General features: G+C 38.1%; 1 protein-coding gene across 1 annotated transcript in view; it reads right to left on the bottom strand.

Annotated features, from left to right (window-relative positions):
* The window catches only part of LOC131693257 (cAMP-dependent protein kinase type I regulatory subunit), a 142,304-nt gene extending 128,994 nt beyond the window's left edge, over nt 1-13,310 (bottom strand). Inside the window, exon 1 of the mRNA XM_058980944.1 lies at nt 12,569-13,310. Within this exon, the coding sequence (XP_058836927.1) occupies nt 12,569-12,733 (165 nt within the window). The 5' untranslated portion in view covers nt 12,734-13,310. The remainder of the gene's footprint in view (nt 1-12,568) is intronic.
* Nucleotides 13,311-19,711: the final 6,401 nt, after the last annotated feature.

Raw genomic sequence — 19,711 nt, forward strand, 5'->3', positions numbered from 1 at the left:
TAGCAATAACTTCTTCAATATCATAAACTTTCCCCAAAAGTTGAAAAAATCCATCTTGACACATCGTCGAACCCCCTGTGTATTAAAAATGTCCAAAACTATTGATTGTCAACTGCCAATAACTTTCCTTTCAATATAAAACTCTCCCGAAAAGTTGACAAAAAATTCCATTTTGACACATCGTCGGACCACCCTGTCATAGAAAATGTCCAAAACTATTGATTTTCAACTCCCAACAACATGTCCTGCAATAGTTATTTATTTCAAAACAATTGAAAGTTAACCGCATCAACTTCAACTCCAATTAACGGGAATGTAACGCAAAATGTATCGCGATAACCACCGATGAATTATCGACGATGACGATGAATCCGACGATAAATTATCGTTAACGGAGTTTCCGATGACGTTGACGGGTGGTTAACGTTATCGACGATGACGATTAATTATCGATTAACAACCCTGGTCATCGCGGACCCCTTCGAAATTATCCCGGACGGTCGCGGACCCCTTCGAAATTTCCCTGGGCGGTTGCGGAACCGCACGGCTTAACATCGATTTATATGCTGTCAATGTATTATTTTCAGTCTGATACGATAAAAAAACGGACGGATATTGAAATTTCAATATCCGTCCGGAAAAGATTTTATTCTTCGCGGACACCCAACAACGATTTCATGGCCCCCTAGGGGTCCGCGGACCCCAGATTGAGAATCGCTGTGTTAAGCTATTGGTCAAGTCTTCACATTTAAATAACGTACCTTGGTGGTATCTTTGATCAACGAGGGAACTTTGACCACATGGACACAACTGTACGATAAGAAAATTCAAAAACAAAAACAATTACAAAAACAAAACAAAAACAATTACTGGAAAACTTCGATGAAAGCACTTTGTATCTATAGAGGCAATTTTGTTTTTTTTGGGGACGTAACAATATTGGGCAGGAATTTGACTGAAGGTATGCAATTTAAGTTACCTCGAGAGCAAAGATTGTAAATTCAAAATAAAATTGTTATATTATTGCACAAAAACAAAATAAATCACCCAACGGTTTGAATCTATGGGTATCACTACCTGCTTGAATAATACAAACAATTACATCTAATTGATACCATGAAAGTTATTCGAAAATCGTTTGAAAACGTGATCAATGTTGCCCCTTGACGGCGCCGGTGGTTGAGTGGTAAGCGTGACCGCCACTCATTCCAATTTGCCTGGGTTCAATTCCAGCCGAGGTCGTTGAGATTTTTCTGAGGTGAAAAAATCTGTGGTCACGTCTTCTTTTGGAAGGGAAGTAAATCCGTTGGTCCCCGGTCTATGAGTTTGGTGGATCGATATCTAGTCCAGATACTGAAGTCACCTCTCTGGCGTCGGTTAAGAAGAAGTGATCCTACTTCTATACTCTTACTAACAAAAATATCCTCCTCCTGTGATACTTGTGGAGTGCGTAGTAGTATATACGGCCTCTATCAAAAGCAAGTAACGGACTAACCATTCCTTCCCCTTCCATCCGCGATCTACGTTTGGGCCTGACCGGCGCCGGTTTTGATCAATACTTTAGGATTACCAGGAGTTGCACATTGAAAGATGTTTCACTACTCCCAAGCATAATTATCTACTTATTCTCTGTGCAACTTCAGCTAGTCCAGATCGATAACGGAGTAGCAAACAGGGGTGGTCGAACAAGCTCAAGCTCAAAACGTGATCCATGTTGCCCCATTTTACGGTGACTCGAATCGAACTACGGTTCGACTGTAAAGGTACCTAGGCTGACCTAGACTAGCTCTATCTGTTGACAGAATAATCCCAACGAAAAAAATTTCATGCGAAAGTGTTTATAAGTATCACATGGTAAATATCATTGCTAATGTCATGGAACCCCGAAAGAACCCAATCTGTTCGAACAGTATACCCGTCTGAACAAACTGGGCTTTCCGCCTGAACAAACCACAGCGATTTAAGTAAGCGACTTAACATTTACAAGAACCAGGGTTATGCGAAGTTTGAAAAAAACACCCAAATAATCGCTCTCTCTATGGTGCAAGTTCTGCCCTCGTTTCCTGAACAAACCTCCCACTCAAGGTCAAAAGACTCAACAACTAGAAGGAACCTTGCGTAATCCCACTCAAGTGAATTGATCAATTTTCCTGGCAGATAAAATCGAGAGCATTTTCATAATCAATTATACAAATAATACATATGTTTAGTGGTATAGGGTGTCGTAACACTGTTAGATGGATTAATTAGTTTTTCCTGTATTACATGATTTTCAAATCACTAAAACCTCCTTAAATATTACTAGAATTTTCATTTATAAACTGTTAATCGGCCAGAAGATGAGTAATAACAAGTGATCGGAGAATTGATACTCATTATTTGTATAGATCGGCGAATGGCCCTCTAGAATAGTTGGGCGTTTCGGCTCTTTTTCACTTTCCACTAATTCTTTTGAAAATTTGTGTATTTTTTCTTAGTAGGGGTCTAAATACTTTAGTTGAAAACGGACCTCTATTAGATTTATCTTTTATTCTTATTTTTTAATGTGCGCTAAAAGTTAAAATGGCTGTTAATTTATCGGTAGATGGGCCTTGCACGGTACTTGAGAGGTCTGAAATATCGCATAATCATTTTTAATATGCGACCAAAATATGGAAAATATTTATTTAAAATGATTTTAAACTCAAATGTCATTTGACTTTTTCGGAATTAATATACATTTTAAATGAACATAATTCAAGAAGAAAAAAACAAAAACATTGCAATTCTCACTCACTCACGCGAGAGCCAGCTTATCCGATGTTCAACTTTTCCAGGATAAGATGAGTCGCAAAATTCTCCCTCTGCACAAATAGCGCGGGAATATTTTTTCCGATTAAAATTTTTAGATTTTTTCCTTCCCACCGGAGAAGGTGATAAAATTTTATTTCCGTGGAAATTAATAATAGTGCCAAAATATGCACACCATTTCAACGAAAACCGCCGGAGAAGTACGTTAGACTTGTTTTGTCGTGTTTTGGGATAGTACCCCAGCAAGGCAACGAGTGCAAAAAGGATACCATGATAAACTCATTCGCTTATTCTCCGGCGGTTTTATTTATCCGGAGAACTTGTGTGAGTGTCAATAACTTTTCGTGTGAAAATGTGAGGTTTTATTGTCGGCGTTGTAAATTATCCGGACCCATTTACTCATATGCGTGATAAATGCAATGCCTGTGGTCGTCTATACTGTCCGCACTGCTTGCTGTTACACGTGATCTTCTTTCGCGGAGGCAATCGTTATTTCCTTTATGCGCTTTACTCTGCTGGATGTTGTTCAGTCTACTCCTCTCCCTTGCTCTCGTGCACTTCCATGTCGTTGTCGCTAGGGAAGTTTTGGTTTTGACTGTTGGATGTTTTTATGCTTCTTGTGTTTCTGGTGTATCCATCTGCTTCTTTGGTTATTCCTTCGCTAGGTACGCTGAATGTTGAATTATTGCTTAACTGACTACCTATGTTTAAGCAGTCGAAGGCTGTTTGTCAGTGTGTGTTTTGTGTAGATCAATTTTAGCAGTTTTTTGCCATATGGTTAAGGGTGGCCTACTGTACAGATTTTCCCGTAGATTTACGGATTTCTGTCCTTTCTACGGATCTACGGCTCAACTCGCGGCATCAACGGAAATTTCATAACTTATTCAGAATTCTATGGAAGTTTAGTAGAAATAATACGCATTCGTTTTTTTTCAATCAAATTTCTATCATGAACGCCCAACAGTTGTTGCTTTTCCTTGTACTCAAGATTGGAAGAAATCAATCGAACCGGAATCGGTTGATGCAGTTAAGCAGAAATAGGGAAAACTTCTGAATAAAATTTCAGCAAGATTTGACTGGTATTGAATCTAGTGGATTAAAATTAAACAGTTCGTAAAGATTCATTTGGAGTGCAGAGCAACGCGAATACCTAGATCATCAATGAACTCAACAAATTTTTCCAATTGAAGATTCTGAAATAGTGTTATTGGGATATTTTGTGGAACCAGAATATTTTCTTCAAATTTGTGCAATGTAATATTTTTTTGCTCGAAATTTGAAAAATATTAATTAAATATATTTTGTAGTGTGTTGTGAACCATTAAAATTTCAACAGTGTTGCACTTTCAATATAGCACTTTTTACACGGATAGGAACCAATGCATCGAAATAATGGCTCTCGATTTCAATAATTGCTCTTTGCAAGACAAATCCTAGATTTCGGGAATACAACTTTCGAACTCATCACCTGTTAGTGGATTTGAAGACAGTGCACGAGGTCCAGTGCATCGAAACGAATGGTGGTTCCAGATAATGCTTGACCATGGCTTCCCAACAAACTGAATAGGTTAGGCCAAGACAAGCATCATAATAACCAAAGTGACATCCGACTCGTTTATGCCGTTGATTTGTTGTTCAAACGTGGTTGAAAGTGCGATGCTAAGATCTGGTGTGCAAAGGAACGGCACTGTCATTACGAGATCTCACATGCTTCTTGGCTTCCGGACACCATTGGAGTCGATCGTTGAGCAGTGGAAGAGCCTTTTGTAAGAGAAGCTGCCAACATCGGACTGACTAGAAACTCTGGCAAAATAATGTAAATGGCAGTTGATAGAGTACCAGGTCGCCGAGGTAGAAATGGACGCGGTCCCAAGTAACCAATAAGCATTATAACGTAGCCTAATATCTGCTTTAGGTCCACATATACAGCTGTCCTAAAAAGCCATGAAGCCCTAAATACTTATATAATGCTGATATTATGCCAGAAAAGGCGAAATATAGTGCTATTACTGTGCAGAGATGGACAGCTCGTTTCTGTAGTTCTAATGCTATTATATAGCAAAAGCGTACAAATGTCAAATTTGAAAGCCTTATATTGGCACTACTAATGCTATTGTAAAGCTTCAGTTGGTTGTCATTGTCCGCCATGGTTTTAAAACCATTTCTTATGTTTCCTTTCGGTATGATGAGCAAAAAGGAAAAATTTTAAAATAAAATATTCTATTCAAAACCGTAATTAACTCTGTTCTAATGCATTGTATTGAATATCCTTAATGGGTTTTCGTTCTCACATGATATGAATGTTTACGAAAATTACCTTTAGTAAGTCTCGAACTGAGGTACCTTGCCTCGTCCTTCACGGTAAGTGCGCTGCGTTTGCTTCCTGGACCATAATACATATGTTCGATTGAAATGAAATATGCCGAATATAATCTTCAAGAAGAGTTGCATAACAAATAAACCCACAGCATCACAATAGCATTATATCAGCTTTTTATTTGCTCTATAATGGCATTAAATGCACTTGTAAAGCTTACATGCTTTAAAGATCCTTGAAGCATGTACGCTTTATATCAGCTTTATATACGCATATAGAGCAAGCTTTAATGCTATATGTTGGCTCTGCAGTTATGCATTATTGATGCTAATATAGAGCTTTATTTCGTTGTTAATGCTGTAATGGAGTTTCAATGCAACATTAGTGCAAATGTATAGCCAATATAGTGCAATGGCTTAATGCTTATGGTTACTTGGGTACATGGTTGCCGACGAGTTCATATATCTCGGAAGACTAGTAACATTAATGCTGGGAGATAAAGAAGATAGCCGTCACATACAAAGGGAATTGGGTGTGCAAATGGGATCTTCTACGATTTGTGTATTCGGTTGAAGTTTGATAATACGGTACCACAAAATAAAAAAAATATCATGTACTTTTCAAGTCGTCTTTTAAAGGTTGTATGTCTGGTCAAATACATCACAAAACCACGTTTGATCAATTTAATATACCCTCAAAATCTTGATTCATAGCAAAAAAACTATTTTTCAGGACTTTCGGCACTGGAAAAGTTCATGCGAACAAGTATTCAAATTGGAATAAAATAATAACTCTGTCATTGTTCATTGTCATTGAATATTCTCACTAAATTTTCATTAAAAAAGACGCTTCCTTAAAAGAACGTTAAGCAATTTTCATAAATTTCATGAAAAAATTTCAAAATGATGGTTGTTTTGTTATTGTTGTCCCAAAACCGCATAGTATTTTTAACAAAAGAACATAACATAGCGTACCGTTGGAAAGGTAATTTCTTCTACTTTCCAGAACACAAAACAATCGGTTGAAAATTGACTAAATAGAAAATTTTTCTGGGCCGAAAGTCCCGAAAATTGTTTTGTTGCTATAAATCAAGATTTTGAGGGCATACAACATTTTTCATACATTATTTCGCATTTGATGATATCTACAACCCATACTATAAGTCACTTGAAACGCACAAAACCACTGGTTTCTGTATACAAGCACGCTAATATCGCAAGGCATATAAAGCATGGCAGACTACACTTGGCCGTACATGCTAGCTAGTTTACCGGAAGATAGAACAACTAACGTTGTGTTCCGCTGTGAGCCCGGATTAGGTTGTTGACGTTGGTGCAGATTCCGCACTCGAGGGTTAGGTGCTGGCGAATCTTTTTTGTACAATTTTTCGATAGTTGTCCTACTGGAGCTGTAGAGCTAGGTTCTCAGAAAGGCTCCCCGTCAGAATCACACACTACAATTGCGGACACATATATGTGCGGGCGTAGGGACTTCACGATAGTGTATATCATCGCGAAGGACTCGAGCTGTGGCGTGTATTCTTGAATGATCGCGCGAGGACCGTGAATATGATGCTTAATTTTAGTGTATGGCACAGATGGTAGAAGAGAGTCAGTTTCCTCATATCACTAAAGTTCCAGGTCATGTCGCCAAGGAACGCGTTGTTCAGTGAATATGGGCGTCATTTTTATTGGTTCAACTGAAGCATTAGTCTAGGCTGCTTGGACCGAGGTTAGACTTCCGGAAGTGACGTTTGTAAGTTTATAGGTGCTACAACGTTTACTTAACTACCGGGGTGTTTTAATGTCGGCGAAATCGCGGGTGTAAGTATATGTACATGATTGCAACTGCAGTTTGCGACCAGGTCTGTGTTATCGCGAAAGCCACGATCGTTTGTACGTTTGTATCTATATGAGTATAGATAGCGTATAGTATAGGGATATAGAAATGAAATGAATCATAACATGCCACACAAAGAAAAAAAGATGCAAATAGATCGATTAGAAGTGTATAAATTGACCGAAACTATTTTGGTATACATGGGTAATGGAAAAGCAAACGAATAGAAGTACAAAAGAAACAGACTAATGAAGTAGAATAGTAAAACACATTTAACACGCAATCAAACTACTTTAACTCGTCTAGAATTTCATTATGCTATGCTGACCGGGAATGGATGATTCACGTGTGTCGGTAAATTAATTGTAGCTTAATTTATCCCGAATGAATAGAATCGAATGCTCAAATTGAACACCGGAAGTATTAGCCACTATTCTATCATAAACGCAACTGTCACAAATACTTAGACGAACACAGATAGACATACAACTAGCACACAACAATTGTACACTAGTACTAAAATCAACAATTATTACAAAACGACAACTAATGGATTTCTACCTATGTAATATTTAACTAATTTAATTATTAAATTAATTTAATTATTAAATTAATTTTATTAGCCTGTGCACGATGACGAAGTCGACCGATAAATGGACACACAATGACCCGCACAGGGTATGAAAAAACACAAAACATAAAAAGGGCCATAAGCCCTCTTGGTCTCCTCGGTGTACCACTATCGAGGTGTAATGATCTTAAAGCAATTGTCTGTCAGAGGTCTCAAAAAAAATTATCAACCTTCGCAACAAAATAATTATTTTTGAGCCACCCTAATATATAATGAAGGCTTTTTTAACAAGTGTTAATATCAAAAACGATCTAGTACACAAAAATTAATATACAAAAATTTTAAAAACATTTTCGACAAAATTTATATTTTTGAGACACCCTAAGGAATAGTAAATGTTCATTTTTAATAGGGTTAGTATCAAAAACGAATTCAGCACAGCAAAATTACATAAAACCGTCCTATTTGTACCGATATGGCAAATGCCAATTAATGTCGTGCCACTGTGTAATGATAAATGGATTCTATAATTCCATATCAACATTTGAATAAGGGTAAACAGATTTGCAAACAAACTTTTGTTTTGCTGATTTCTCTTAATTTGTTGTAATTTCAACCCAGAAAACATTTGCAATTGATTCTACCAAGGGTTGAGATGCTGATTCATGTGTATTTTTCAGGTAATTCAACTCGGCAGCGGAATAAAGAGCGAAATAAGTTTGTTTACAAAAATCTCTTCAGCCCTTTTGAAGAAGTTGAGCTATTTTGAGCCGATAAATTAAATACAGAAAAAAACAAAAATATTATTAGGCAATCCATGAGACGTTTCTGATCAGCTGATTATTTCTTGTTTACTTATTCTGCGGGCTGAGACGTCCGACAATATCGTTGATTCGATCCAACGTCAAACGAATCGGACTAACGAAAGTTGTTTGTAGGACGAGTTTTTCTGTTCGCAGTAGTAGACTTGTTGACAGAACCCACCGCTGAATTGTCAAAAAAACGTCTAATGGATTGCTTAATTGGGAGTGTGCGTATAGAGACCGTCCTGCACTAAAAATGTCATAACCACGGTTCGATCGTTGTGGAAGAAATTGGGCAATCCATCAGACGTTTGTTTGACAATTCAGCGGTGGGTTCTGTCAACGAGTCTACTCCTGCGAACACAAAAACTTGTCCGACAAACGTCTTTCGTTAGTCCGATTCGTTTCATGTTGAATCGAATCAACGATATTGTCGGACGTCGCACCCCTCGGAGTAACGTCAGAAAAAGTAAACAAGAAATAATCAGCCGATCAGAAACGTCTCATGGATTGCCTAATTTCGTATCAAAATGCAATGAAACGAAAAGCTGATATCAGTTTGACTTTTGAAATTTCACTTTTCAGTAAGTTTAGTTTTTGAAAGGCCGCCTTTTGATTTTTCAGCCTTTTAGATTCAGCCTTATGTAAATTCGGCCTCATGATTTTCAGCCAGCCCGCCAGGGTAACAATTTAGCACTGGGTGGAAATATACCCTTATTTGTGTATACACTCCGTAGAGTGTATTGTTTACGTAACATAATGCTCACCACTGTTCCTTATGATCGTTCATTTTTTCTTGTAAATTTTGTTCATTTTCGCGTTTGTGAACGGTCTTGTGCGTGGAGATAGGTGTACAAAGTTTTGTTGAAGATTTGTGAATAAATAACATAGGGATTCGATAGGCCAACGCTCTCCTCTTGCTGACAGTTATGAGGCGAGGCGCTTGGACGATTTGTTTTGGTGGTGAGGAAGGCGGCCATTGAGTAATAGGGGAGATAGTGACAGACCACGGTGAAGGAAAGACGTCCTCGATGCGCAGTTTCGGGACTGCTTACCGCCACAGCAACAATTTAGTGAAAAGCGGGCTTGTGACGGAAGAATATTCGTCAAAAGTGCTGGCGCATGGCTTGGGCGCTCGTGAGACTTGTGGTGCCCGATCACCGCCAAGAGAAGCAAAGTGCAAAGGAGTTTTCGCTTCCCTGGGTAATCATTAAGAATCCGACGCACCCGCCTCTCTCGCTGTAGAGAATAAACAAGCCTTGCTCTCCTCTACAGGTAACAGTCAATGAGAGGGAAACAGGTAGGACAGCGGCTTCACCTGGGAAGAGAATACTGCTATGTCTTCCGGGATTCCTTGCGGGAAGCAAGGGAATCCTATGATTCGTCACCAACGTCGCTAGGGAAATTCCAACAAAAGAACCAAACCAAGCAAATTGTTAAGGCCCTCTGTCGGAGCAGCCAACGTAAATCGGGCGAACTCGGCCGTTGTTGTCCCGGCCAGTCGAAAGAAACCTCCCGTCTTCCTGCCAACGGTAGCAGCAGATCGGCGATATCCAGCAGTGCACAGTATAGCAGAGGAGAATTAAAGTCGGTAAATCGAAATTTATATTTGTTTGTTCACCTTTTCTTGTTTATGCGCGAAAATCTGAAATTCTTGTCGAAGCACCTAGACCGCCTAGACAAAAGGGTCTGCCTGGCAAATCAGAACCCGAGTAGTGGCCAACCCGCTACTTACACCTTTGCGAATGTTTAGCAGCAGTATCCAACATTAATTATCTTGTAGTCTTCGACAGAGTTGATCGGCATATATTGAAAAGCTTAATTCCTTCCTGAGCACGTGTTAGGGTGTTTACGGTGACCTTAACGGGGGTTTCGTGAACTGTGAGTGTTTCCCCTTACATTTTGGGCAAAAATCCCATACACAGTTTAAGATCTTAGGGGGATTCTGTCGGGTTAACCGATTTCACCCATATTTGGACAGTCATTTTTTCTTGATTTTGAACGACGCTGGGTGGTTTACATTACCGATTTTAAAAATGTTTGTTTTATTGTCACCCTAATGTACAGCCTTAAATAAGATTTTAGTCCCTTTAGCATAGTCTAAAAAACCTACACCAATATAGTCTCCATCTCGTCATACAATCTAATGCCGAAACAATCCACTTTACTTGATCTCTAGTTTACCGACTGATTAGTGCCCACGTGAGCAATCATACTTTGAGTTCGTTGTAAGCAATTTACGTCGACAATAGTCTGAGCAGCTTAATGTTGTACAGCGGAATCAAGAAATAAACAAACAATCTCATCACCTCCAGCGACCTGCAAATTTCACGATGGCAAACGAATTATAATTACAACCTTATCATCAATCACGACATTTGCCAATTGGTGGCAGTTTCAGTTCGCTTCGTTAATTCATCGTGGATTCACGTTGGTACCAACGCTCAACTCCGTACGATGCTGCAATTTGTTTACGCCGTAGATTAACAACATTTCGGCAGTAAACTGCGATGAATGAGTGTACGAGTCCAAAGCTGCTTTTCAAAATGGATTACAATGCGACGTCAACGCAGAGGCTTATCTCTTAAACAGTAGACACAGAAGGCTAGAGCAGGATTATAATTATGTTTATAATTCAGTCCTGTAATAGAAAACCAGATTTTTTCAAATTCCTGTCGCAATTCTAGGAATCGAATCTCGTTTATTCGACACGAATGCTGATTGTCTAGGGTAAAAATGGTGGACAAAGTGAACGATTATTCGAAGATTAGGATGTGTTCCGTCTTTCAAGGTCGCGATGGTTAATTAGCTAACCTAGAATGTTGCAGCTAATTTTTGAAAAGTCTGCTCTAATTGCAACTAAAGTCCCCGCAAACTACAACCATGAGAAATCACTAAACATTCTGAAGTGTCTCTAAATATAGCGATCTCAAGTACCAGCCCGAGCCGTAGTACGATAGCAGGCTAAGTTCTACCCAGAGATTACCTCACCGAGACGATATGTTCGGTTTACGTACGACACAAGAAGTTCCACTTGCGACCAGCAACCAACTTATTCCTATCAGCGTTTGTTTCGCAATCTTCTGAACAATATCAATCATGTCACCCACGCAAACCCATCAGCATTATTGCCACTTTCGGGTCGTGTCTGTCGGAAGCAGAAACATGGGCGGCAAGCAAATCGATCACGTCACCGCCGACAAATGAGTCAATCAAACTGAAACCGCGACGATGCAGTGGTACTGCGACAAGCGCTGTACTACGAGTAATGGCAGTTATTATTCACAATCTTTTTTATTAGCCGTGAAACGTGTAGGATTGATTAGTGCTCGTGAATGTTGGAGAGCGAAGCACATTTTATCATATTCTTAACATTTGCTTGCTCACCCATTGCTTTGGTCTGATAGATCACGAGGCAAGGTACCAGTTTCATTGGCCAATTGTCGTATGTTCGAGCCAAAGCCAAGAGCGATTGAGAGTTTTTATATAGTTCGTCTATTTGATAAGGCACATTGCTAAAGGATTCATGCCGTGGAATGATCGCAACACTAGCCCTACATGCAAACAAACGCACGCGAAATCTGTTGAAATAGGGTGTTTTATAATTTACTCACTCAATAGTGATTATACAATTAAGTGAAATGTCGATCATTCAAATTATGATTATTATGATGGAAAGGCTTTCAAATTAGGTGCCATTCACAATTTTCCTATGAACCAGGACAATGTCGAGAAGATATTATACAACAAATCTGTTCATAACGGGGGAGTAACGTTTGAAATATTTGAATTCCTACTTTGTAGAACGACAAACTTTGAATCATGGAGAAAACAACCGTATTGTGTGATTCCGTTTCGTGTGGTGTTAATTGGTTGCCTCACGATCGAACTTGGTGCGAAGGTTGAAATTGTTAAGTCGAATTGAGCCCTGTTGAACTTTGTGCATTGATGGGCCGAGAACGGAAGGGAGCAACGGATGTAAAAGGGAACTAGATACATCGCATTTTGTTGTTGCGTTTGTGATTCGAAACAGTTACAGCCTATTCCCAATAAATTTCTTGCTTGACCCCGTTCAGTTAGATTTATAAATTGACTAAATTTGGTCTCAAACATCTTTAAATTAACTAACAATTTTTTTTACGAAAAATGAAATTTTATGAGCTGTTTTAAAAGTTTCGAACACACTGGGTTTGCTACTAACTATGCCATCCCTCATCATCATAATCATTTTTCGCCCACAAAACTTACCCGCTCCAATTTCTGGAAGTACTGCCGCAGGAATGCGATCGGATTTTCGGGCCGAACCACACACAGCTGCACGATACAGTCCTTGAGGACCCGCTGGATCCGGTGCGTTTGGATGTACGCCTCGCATTCGCGTAGGCTTTGCTCCTCCTCCAGCAGAGATGCCATAATCGATGCTGTGATTTCGTGATTCCTTCTTCTGCTGTGGCTACTGCTGCTGCTGGGATCTAGAGGTAGATCCGTTGGGGGTTTGTGCAACTCACGGGCAATTTTCGAAACCGTTATACTGGGGAAAACCCTTTCCAACTTTCACAAATGCAACAACGACGCACACACGCACACACTTTTCGCACTTTGTTACGGGTTTAGTAATGGATCACTTACGATTGCACAAAACACGACAGATCACTACTTGTGGAGAACAGGGATTGGGACGGGATCCCCAACGGATACGTCTATATTCTAGAACAATCAAAACAAAACACTGGCTATCGCAGCCAGATTAGAAAGGGGGAACGCTTCAACTACGTGGGTAGCAGATGCAAAAAACTGCTTCCGTTCACAGCGACCACTGCGATAACTGGGTGAAGAGCTTGACGTACCTTTCGATCACTGATTAATGTTTTGTCTGTTTTCTTCTGAACTATTTTTAATGCGCGACAATTTTCAATTGTATTACGGCAGTCACATACGCCTAACAGCGAATGATGATAGGTGTTGTATGTTGAGAAACGTAGAAGGGAATCCTCGGCAGAGATGCCAGGTACTTTTTTCAAATGTCTGCAATAATAATTTTAAAAGTCTGGAAAGAACAAAAAATGTCAGGAAAGCTAGTGTAACCAAAAGCTTTTATATTCAAAAATCTGCAAATATCTGCAACAAAACTAAAAAATCTGCAAATATCTGCAACCAAACTAGAAAATCTGCAAATATCTGCGTCATCGAAAAAATCTGCAGCTTAAATTAAAAGTCTGCGAATTTGCAGACTTGTCTGCAAATCTGGCATCTCTGATCCTCGGGACAAAAGTAACTTCAGATATTTACATTTGACAAATGGACAGAATAAAAGATAAGGAATAATATGAAGCAAACGCTGTCATGGGCGCAGTGATGCCAGAGATTTGAAGATTTTGATTTTATATTTCATTTTTTTCGTGCTATAATTATTGTCGCTGCGCTGAACAGTCCAGCGACGCGAAGATTTCTAGCGACGTCAGTGGAATTGTCATTTCATGAATAAAATAAACAAATAAATTTTCGTCAATAAAACTATAGTTAATCTTATATTTTGTGTTGTCATGGTTATAGTCGACATGCTACTAAAATCAATCACTTTCTTATTTATTTTAATCATGTGAGATCATGACAAAGGAATAAAACTTTTAAATGCGATTGTATGGCTCTAATTTGATTTTTTTCCTTAAGAATCACAAAAAGATTGGTTTTGAATTATTTGTTTATAACCAACACATTTAACAAAGTCTACACTACATCAAGAAACTATGAACTTCGCTGGGGTAACGTATGCTGACGAGCGACAAGTCGCTTCTGATTTTTGTTTGCAGACACAATATAGCATTAATGCTATCCCGATGAGAATTGTACAGTAACAAAACCATGATAATTTTCGTTGAAACTAAATGTACATTAATGTACACTCATTTTACAGTAATTCGACTGTAATGTTAAGCTACAATAAAGATCAAATTTAACGTGTCTACAGCAATGTACAATCTAAAATCAAATATAAAATTGACTCTTAAGGCTAGTTTACAGTTCGGGAAATGGATCATGGGATTTCGCACGGGATTTGCGTTGGGATTTGATCAGGGAAAATTTCCTGTCGAGATCTCCCAAGTAACCATAAGCATTAAGCCATTGCACTATATTTGCTATACATTTGCACTAATGTTGCATTGAAACTCCATTACCGCATTAACAACGCAATAACGCTCTATATTAGCATCAATAATGCATAACTGCACAGGCGACATATAGCATTATAGCTTGGTCTATATGCGTATATAAAGCTGATATAACGCGTACATGCATCAAGGATCTTTAAAGCATGTAAGCTTTACAAGTGCATTTAATGCCATTATAGAGCAAATAAAAAGCTGATATAATGCTATTGTAATGCTGTGGGTTTATTTGTTATGCAACTCTTCTTGAAGATTATATTCTGCATATTTCATTTCAATCGAACATATGCAATATAGTCCAGGAAGCAAACGCAGCACACTTACCGTGAAGGACGAGGTAAGGTACCTCAGTTCGAGACTTACTAAAGGTAATTTTCGTAAACATTCATATCATCTGAGAACGAAAACCCATTAAGGATATTCATTACAATGCATTAGAACAGGGTCAATAGGGATCTTTAGGGGTGTGCGGGTGTGCATATTCTGGTGCAGATTAGTACCGTGAGTTAATATCTCAGGTCTTTTTAAATTTTTTGGCCCGAAACTATTGAAAAAAACATTTTTTAGTTTGTTTCCTTTTAGGACAATAACACATCCAAACCCATGCGACTTGCACGACTCTATAGGTTGCCTTATCAAATCTACCATAGTTTGCAGATGAAACTTGGGATGGCAGGTTGCTAGCGGATTGACAAAGTACCAGATCATGCTGTGTGGGGTTCTGTCCCGGTTAACAATGAGGCGAACGAGACATTTGCAGATACGTCATTTAGTAGGACAACTATCAGTTTGCTGGTTGAATTTCATTTGGTTTTTTTTAAATTTAAAAATCATAAAAGAATAATTAAGGTTTAAGAATGATATAAGTGTACTCGTAAGGACACCCGCTACCAATACATATGAAAAACTGGCACAATTTTTCCAAATTAAAGATCCCTATTACGGTTTTAAACAGAATATTTTAAAAAATTTCCTGTTTGCTCATCATACCGAAAGAAAAATAAGAAATGGTTTTAAAACCATGGCGGACAATGACAACCAACTGAAGTTTTTAATAGCATTAGTATTGCCAATATAAAGCTTTCAAATTTGACATTTGTACGCTTTTGCCATATAATAGCATTAGTACTGCAGAAACGAGCTGTCAATCTCTGCACAGTAATAGCACAATATTTCGTCTTTTCTGGCATAATATCGGCATTATATAAGTATTTAGGGCTTCATGGCTTTGTAGGACAGCTTTATATGTGGATCTAAAGCAGATATTAGGCTACGTTATAATGCTTATTGGTTACTTGGGCTCTCATAACTGTCGAACCAAAAACTCTCCTGTTTCTTAAAAATACAAACAGTACCAAACTTGCAGCGAATTGCAAACCTTATAAAAATACTATTTTCCCCGTCGGAAACAATTTGTGATGAATTGTTTCCGGCCGGATTACACTTCAGGAAAACTGTCATTTTTGTGTAGACTCATTTCCCGTCACGGGATTTCAGATCCCGAGCTCCATTTAAAATACACAGGGACCCAAATCCCGTGACACGTTTTCCGAACTATAAACTAGCCTTTACGGTGTAAAGCGGCCCTTACACGTTCAATATTTTTAACAATACTAGAGAGTATTGACAAAGATATTGTACGTGTAACGGAAAAAAATTGTACTGACGATGTAGATTTCAAATAGGATTGAAATATTGTAACAATATCGTCAATGCTATGCATTGACAAAAAATAATGAACGTGTAAGGGCCATTTAAAAGAGGAGAGCTTATTTATTCAACATTGAAAAGTTGAAAAAAAAATCAGACATTTTTTCTCAGAAACTGCGAAATTTATTGTTAATTGACTCCTTGAAAAAGAAAAGGTGACTTGGCGGATTGAAATATATGCTGCGCCAAGCGACAGCCTATTGAAACTTTGTTCTATCCTACGCGCCGTAACTTGTCGCCCGTATAAATAAATTCCATTCCAGAAAGTATTTCCGAACTATTCATAACCATATTGCGAATAGTACTGATATATTCCATCATTATAATTCAACTATTAAACTACCATACTATACCATACCAATTTTAGTTACCATTTCCGATATCTTCCGTGTATCCCTAGCTGTATCCTATTTTGAAGAATTGTGTACTACATTGCACTGTTGTGCCATAGATATGAAAAAATGGTTGACATGTGGGCGTTAACTATAAAAATAGTGCGGATTATATCAGGGGCATATCGCACTCTAGAAATCTCGAAAAACATACATATGATTTGGGCTCAAATTGCCAAAAATCACTTTGAGGAGAAATTCTGGAGAAACTGTTAATACCCAAGCACGGTGCATAGCAATCAACGAAAGATAAAACTTTTCTCTTTTGTTTGCTATCAACGACTATGCTGGGCAACTAACGGTTCGTCCGGAATTTCTCTCCAAAGCGGAGAGTCCTTTAATCACATGTTTGTCGAGTAATTTATTACAAATTTGCATGAAATTTGAAAAAAAATTCATCTTATTTTCATTTTTCAGCAATTTTGCCCTCCCTCTCACACCTTGCGCTGATTCTGACCTCAGGGACCATATCATTTTTGTTGGACAGATTAATCAACTGTTAGTTAAGTTGTGTATTTGCTAAAAGCACTCTGCGACACATAATTTACAAACATTTATAACCCTAATATTGTGTTCTATACTTGGTTCTTTGATTGTTTGTAGGGTAAACGCTAATGTTAATTTCAATTCGTAATATCACAGAGAAGACGTCCATCTCGAGCGTTTAGGTTTAGTAAAATTAAACACTCCGGATTTTGACTGAATTTCTATAGAATGCGTATGCAAAGTTTGTGCACTTGCGAAAACAGGCCAATGACCGATCTAATTGGCACGTTACGTGACGTGCAAGTGAATCAGCCTGTAGTACTAGATTTAGATTCGCAGCCGCATCGTCTGTTCCATGGTCGTGATACTGAACGTGGTCTGTGATACAGAAGAAGCAAAAGAAAAACATTTTGTTATCCACTGAAAAAGGATTTAAATTTTAAACTAAACGAAGAACAACAAAACGTCCCAAATCTCGGGTTGGCGGCAATTGAGCTTTAAGTTATGCATGTAGTTTAGTAGTTATAATCTCTTTCGATCACATAAATTTAAAAACAGCCGTCATAATTATGCCCTAAGAGCCAATTACTTGCGAAGCATTTTTACAAATCAGCGAAATTGAATGCTTTTTTTCAATAAAATTAGAAATTCAGAATGTACAGACACTTTATATAACAGACTTGCGGAGAGAAAAACAGTAAAACTAGCAGCCATGAATGTAAACTGGCATCACGGAAGCTCCCATAAGTACTTCCCCTCTCAAAGCGCTCATACTCGTTTGGCTGCACTTTTTGACAGTCCGTTTGGCTGCAATTTTCGACACTTCGCTAGTCTGTGCACGCAGAAAAAATATTTTTAATCTCAAATACAGTCGTGATTCGCTGGTTGGGCCACAGCCTTGTCCAACTAACGAATTTGATTCGCTAGTTGGACCGACTGACAAATGTCAAAAACTCTCCAAAGGAGATGTTGGCAGTATAAATGCATCTGTTCACATCTCTAAATATTGTCAGATTGATTGTCAAAGTAAATTTGACACTAAATTTTGACGTTCAGATGCTTTTTAGTTGGACAATGGTCCAACTAGCGGAGGTCCAACTAAAAAGCGGTCCAGTTAAAAAGTGTTCAACCAGCGAATCACGACTGTAATATGGAAGTTGAAACAACAAATTTTCAAAGTTGTTCTGCGTTCAATTAAATATGTACGTTGACATAAATAAAATAATAGTTGAAATAAAACTGAATAATTTGTTGAATCAAATATAGAATACAAAAAAAAATTGTGAAATTCGTCTTAACAACAATGGAAACAAAAATACAATTTTGTTGTTTCAATAACGTTGTTTTGTCATTGTAAACACTATAAATATTTGAGTCAATGTATGGCAAACATTCAAACGAAAAAACAGTTTTGTTAATTCAGATTATACCTTTTATTGTTTCAAATGGAATATATGTTCAAATTAACGCACTTTATAAGTTGAGTCGCAATTTTATTTTTTGCAGGGCATATCATACCAATCACAGCTACTTCAACGTTAGTTATAACCTAAGAGGTAAAAGAACAATCAGTACATCTTTCAGGACATGCCGACAATCTTAGCGAGCCTAACCGATTCATCTGCCGAATTTGTTGATTCTAAGGAAAATTTTAGTCTATGAACCGCTTCGATTTGTACCACTTGATAAATGATGAGATAATCCGCCTAACGCTGTATAAACGGCTGCAAACAGTGATTCTCGAAGTTCAGCGTAAACAGCATAAGGACGGTTGTCGCTGTATCCTGTATCTTAACTCACATGCGTTGGTGTTGACGATAGCTGCGATAGATAGAAAAAGATAATCGAGAATTAAATTGATGAAATTTGTGGCAGCGATTTGTTCATCAGTACGCATATTGCATCATGATCATATGCAATCCACTTGTGACATCCTGCTTCACTTGCGAAACATGTTTGCACGGCTAGTGCAAACAGATGATTAGCCCAGTAGTCATTCCAGTCGAACGTCCATGTTGTGTACGCTGGATGTAATGGCGATTTTCAATGCGTGTCCCACCAGAACAATATACAAACGAAGAATGAGCAAAGGGAATTTTCTTGCTTGGACTGTCCTTTGGAGGAAACATATCTTTCAGGTATCCGTTGGAAAATTCATAGCTGCCATCTATGTAACGGGTCTGACGCTTCAAACAGCTACAGCTATTGCATTGGAAACAACGCTCTATGGATACGAACATTCATGTTGAATCCTTTGCGCGTCATGCAATCTGCAAATAATCCATTGATTCTTCGTGGAAGTCGTGCCTTTAAAGAAATAAATGAATATATCAATAAACTCATTACAATAAACTAAATAATTGATGATTTACCACTATTTAGAACCAACGTCGTTGTTAGAACCCTCTTATTGTGAGGTAATAATAAGAATAGTCATTAGTACCGGTCTGGCGCCTTTTGACGGGTGAATATCTCCAGTTTTGTGCACGTGTAAACAACTGTTCTACACGTTGGAACAAATTTTTATCTCTTTGTTCCAATCTAACAAGGATTGTTGAAATAATGCAGTCAACCCTTTTGATTCAATCAGTAGCATGTTTTTGCATCAATCGCCGATTTATTTGCAATAAACAATA

The sequence above is a fragment of the Topomyia yanbarensis genome, chromosome 3 (genome assembly GCF_030247195.1).
Source record: "Topomyia yanbarensis strain Yona2022 chromosome 3, ASM3024719v1, whole genome shotgun sequence".
Lineage (NCBI taxonomy): Eukaryota > Metazoa > Arthropoda > Insecta > Diptera > Culicidae > Topomyia > Topomyia yanbarensis.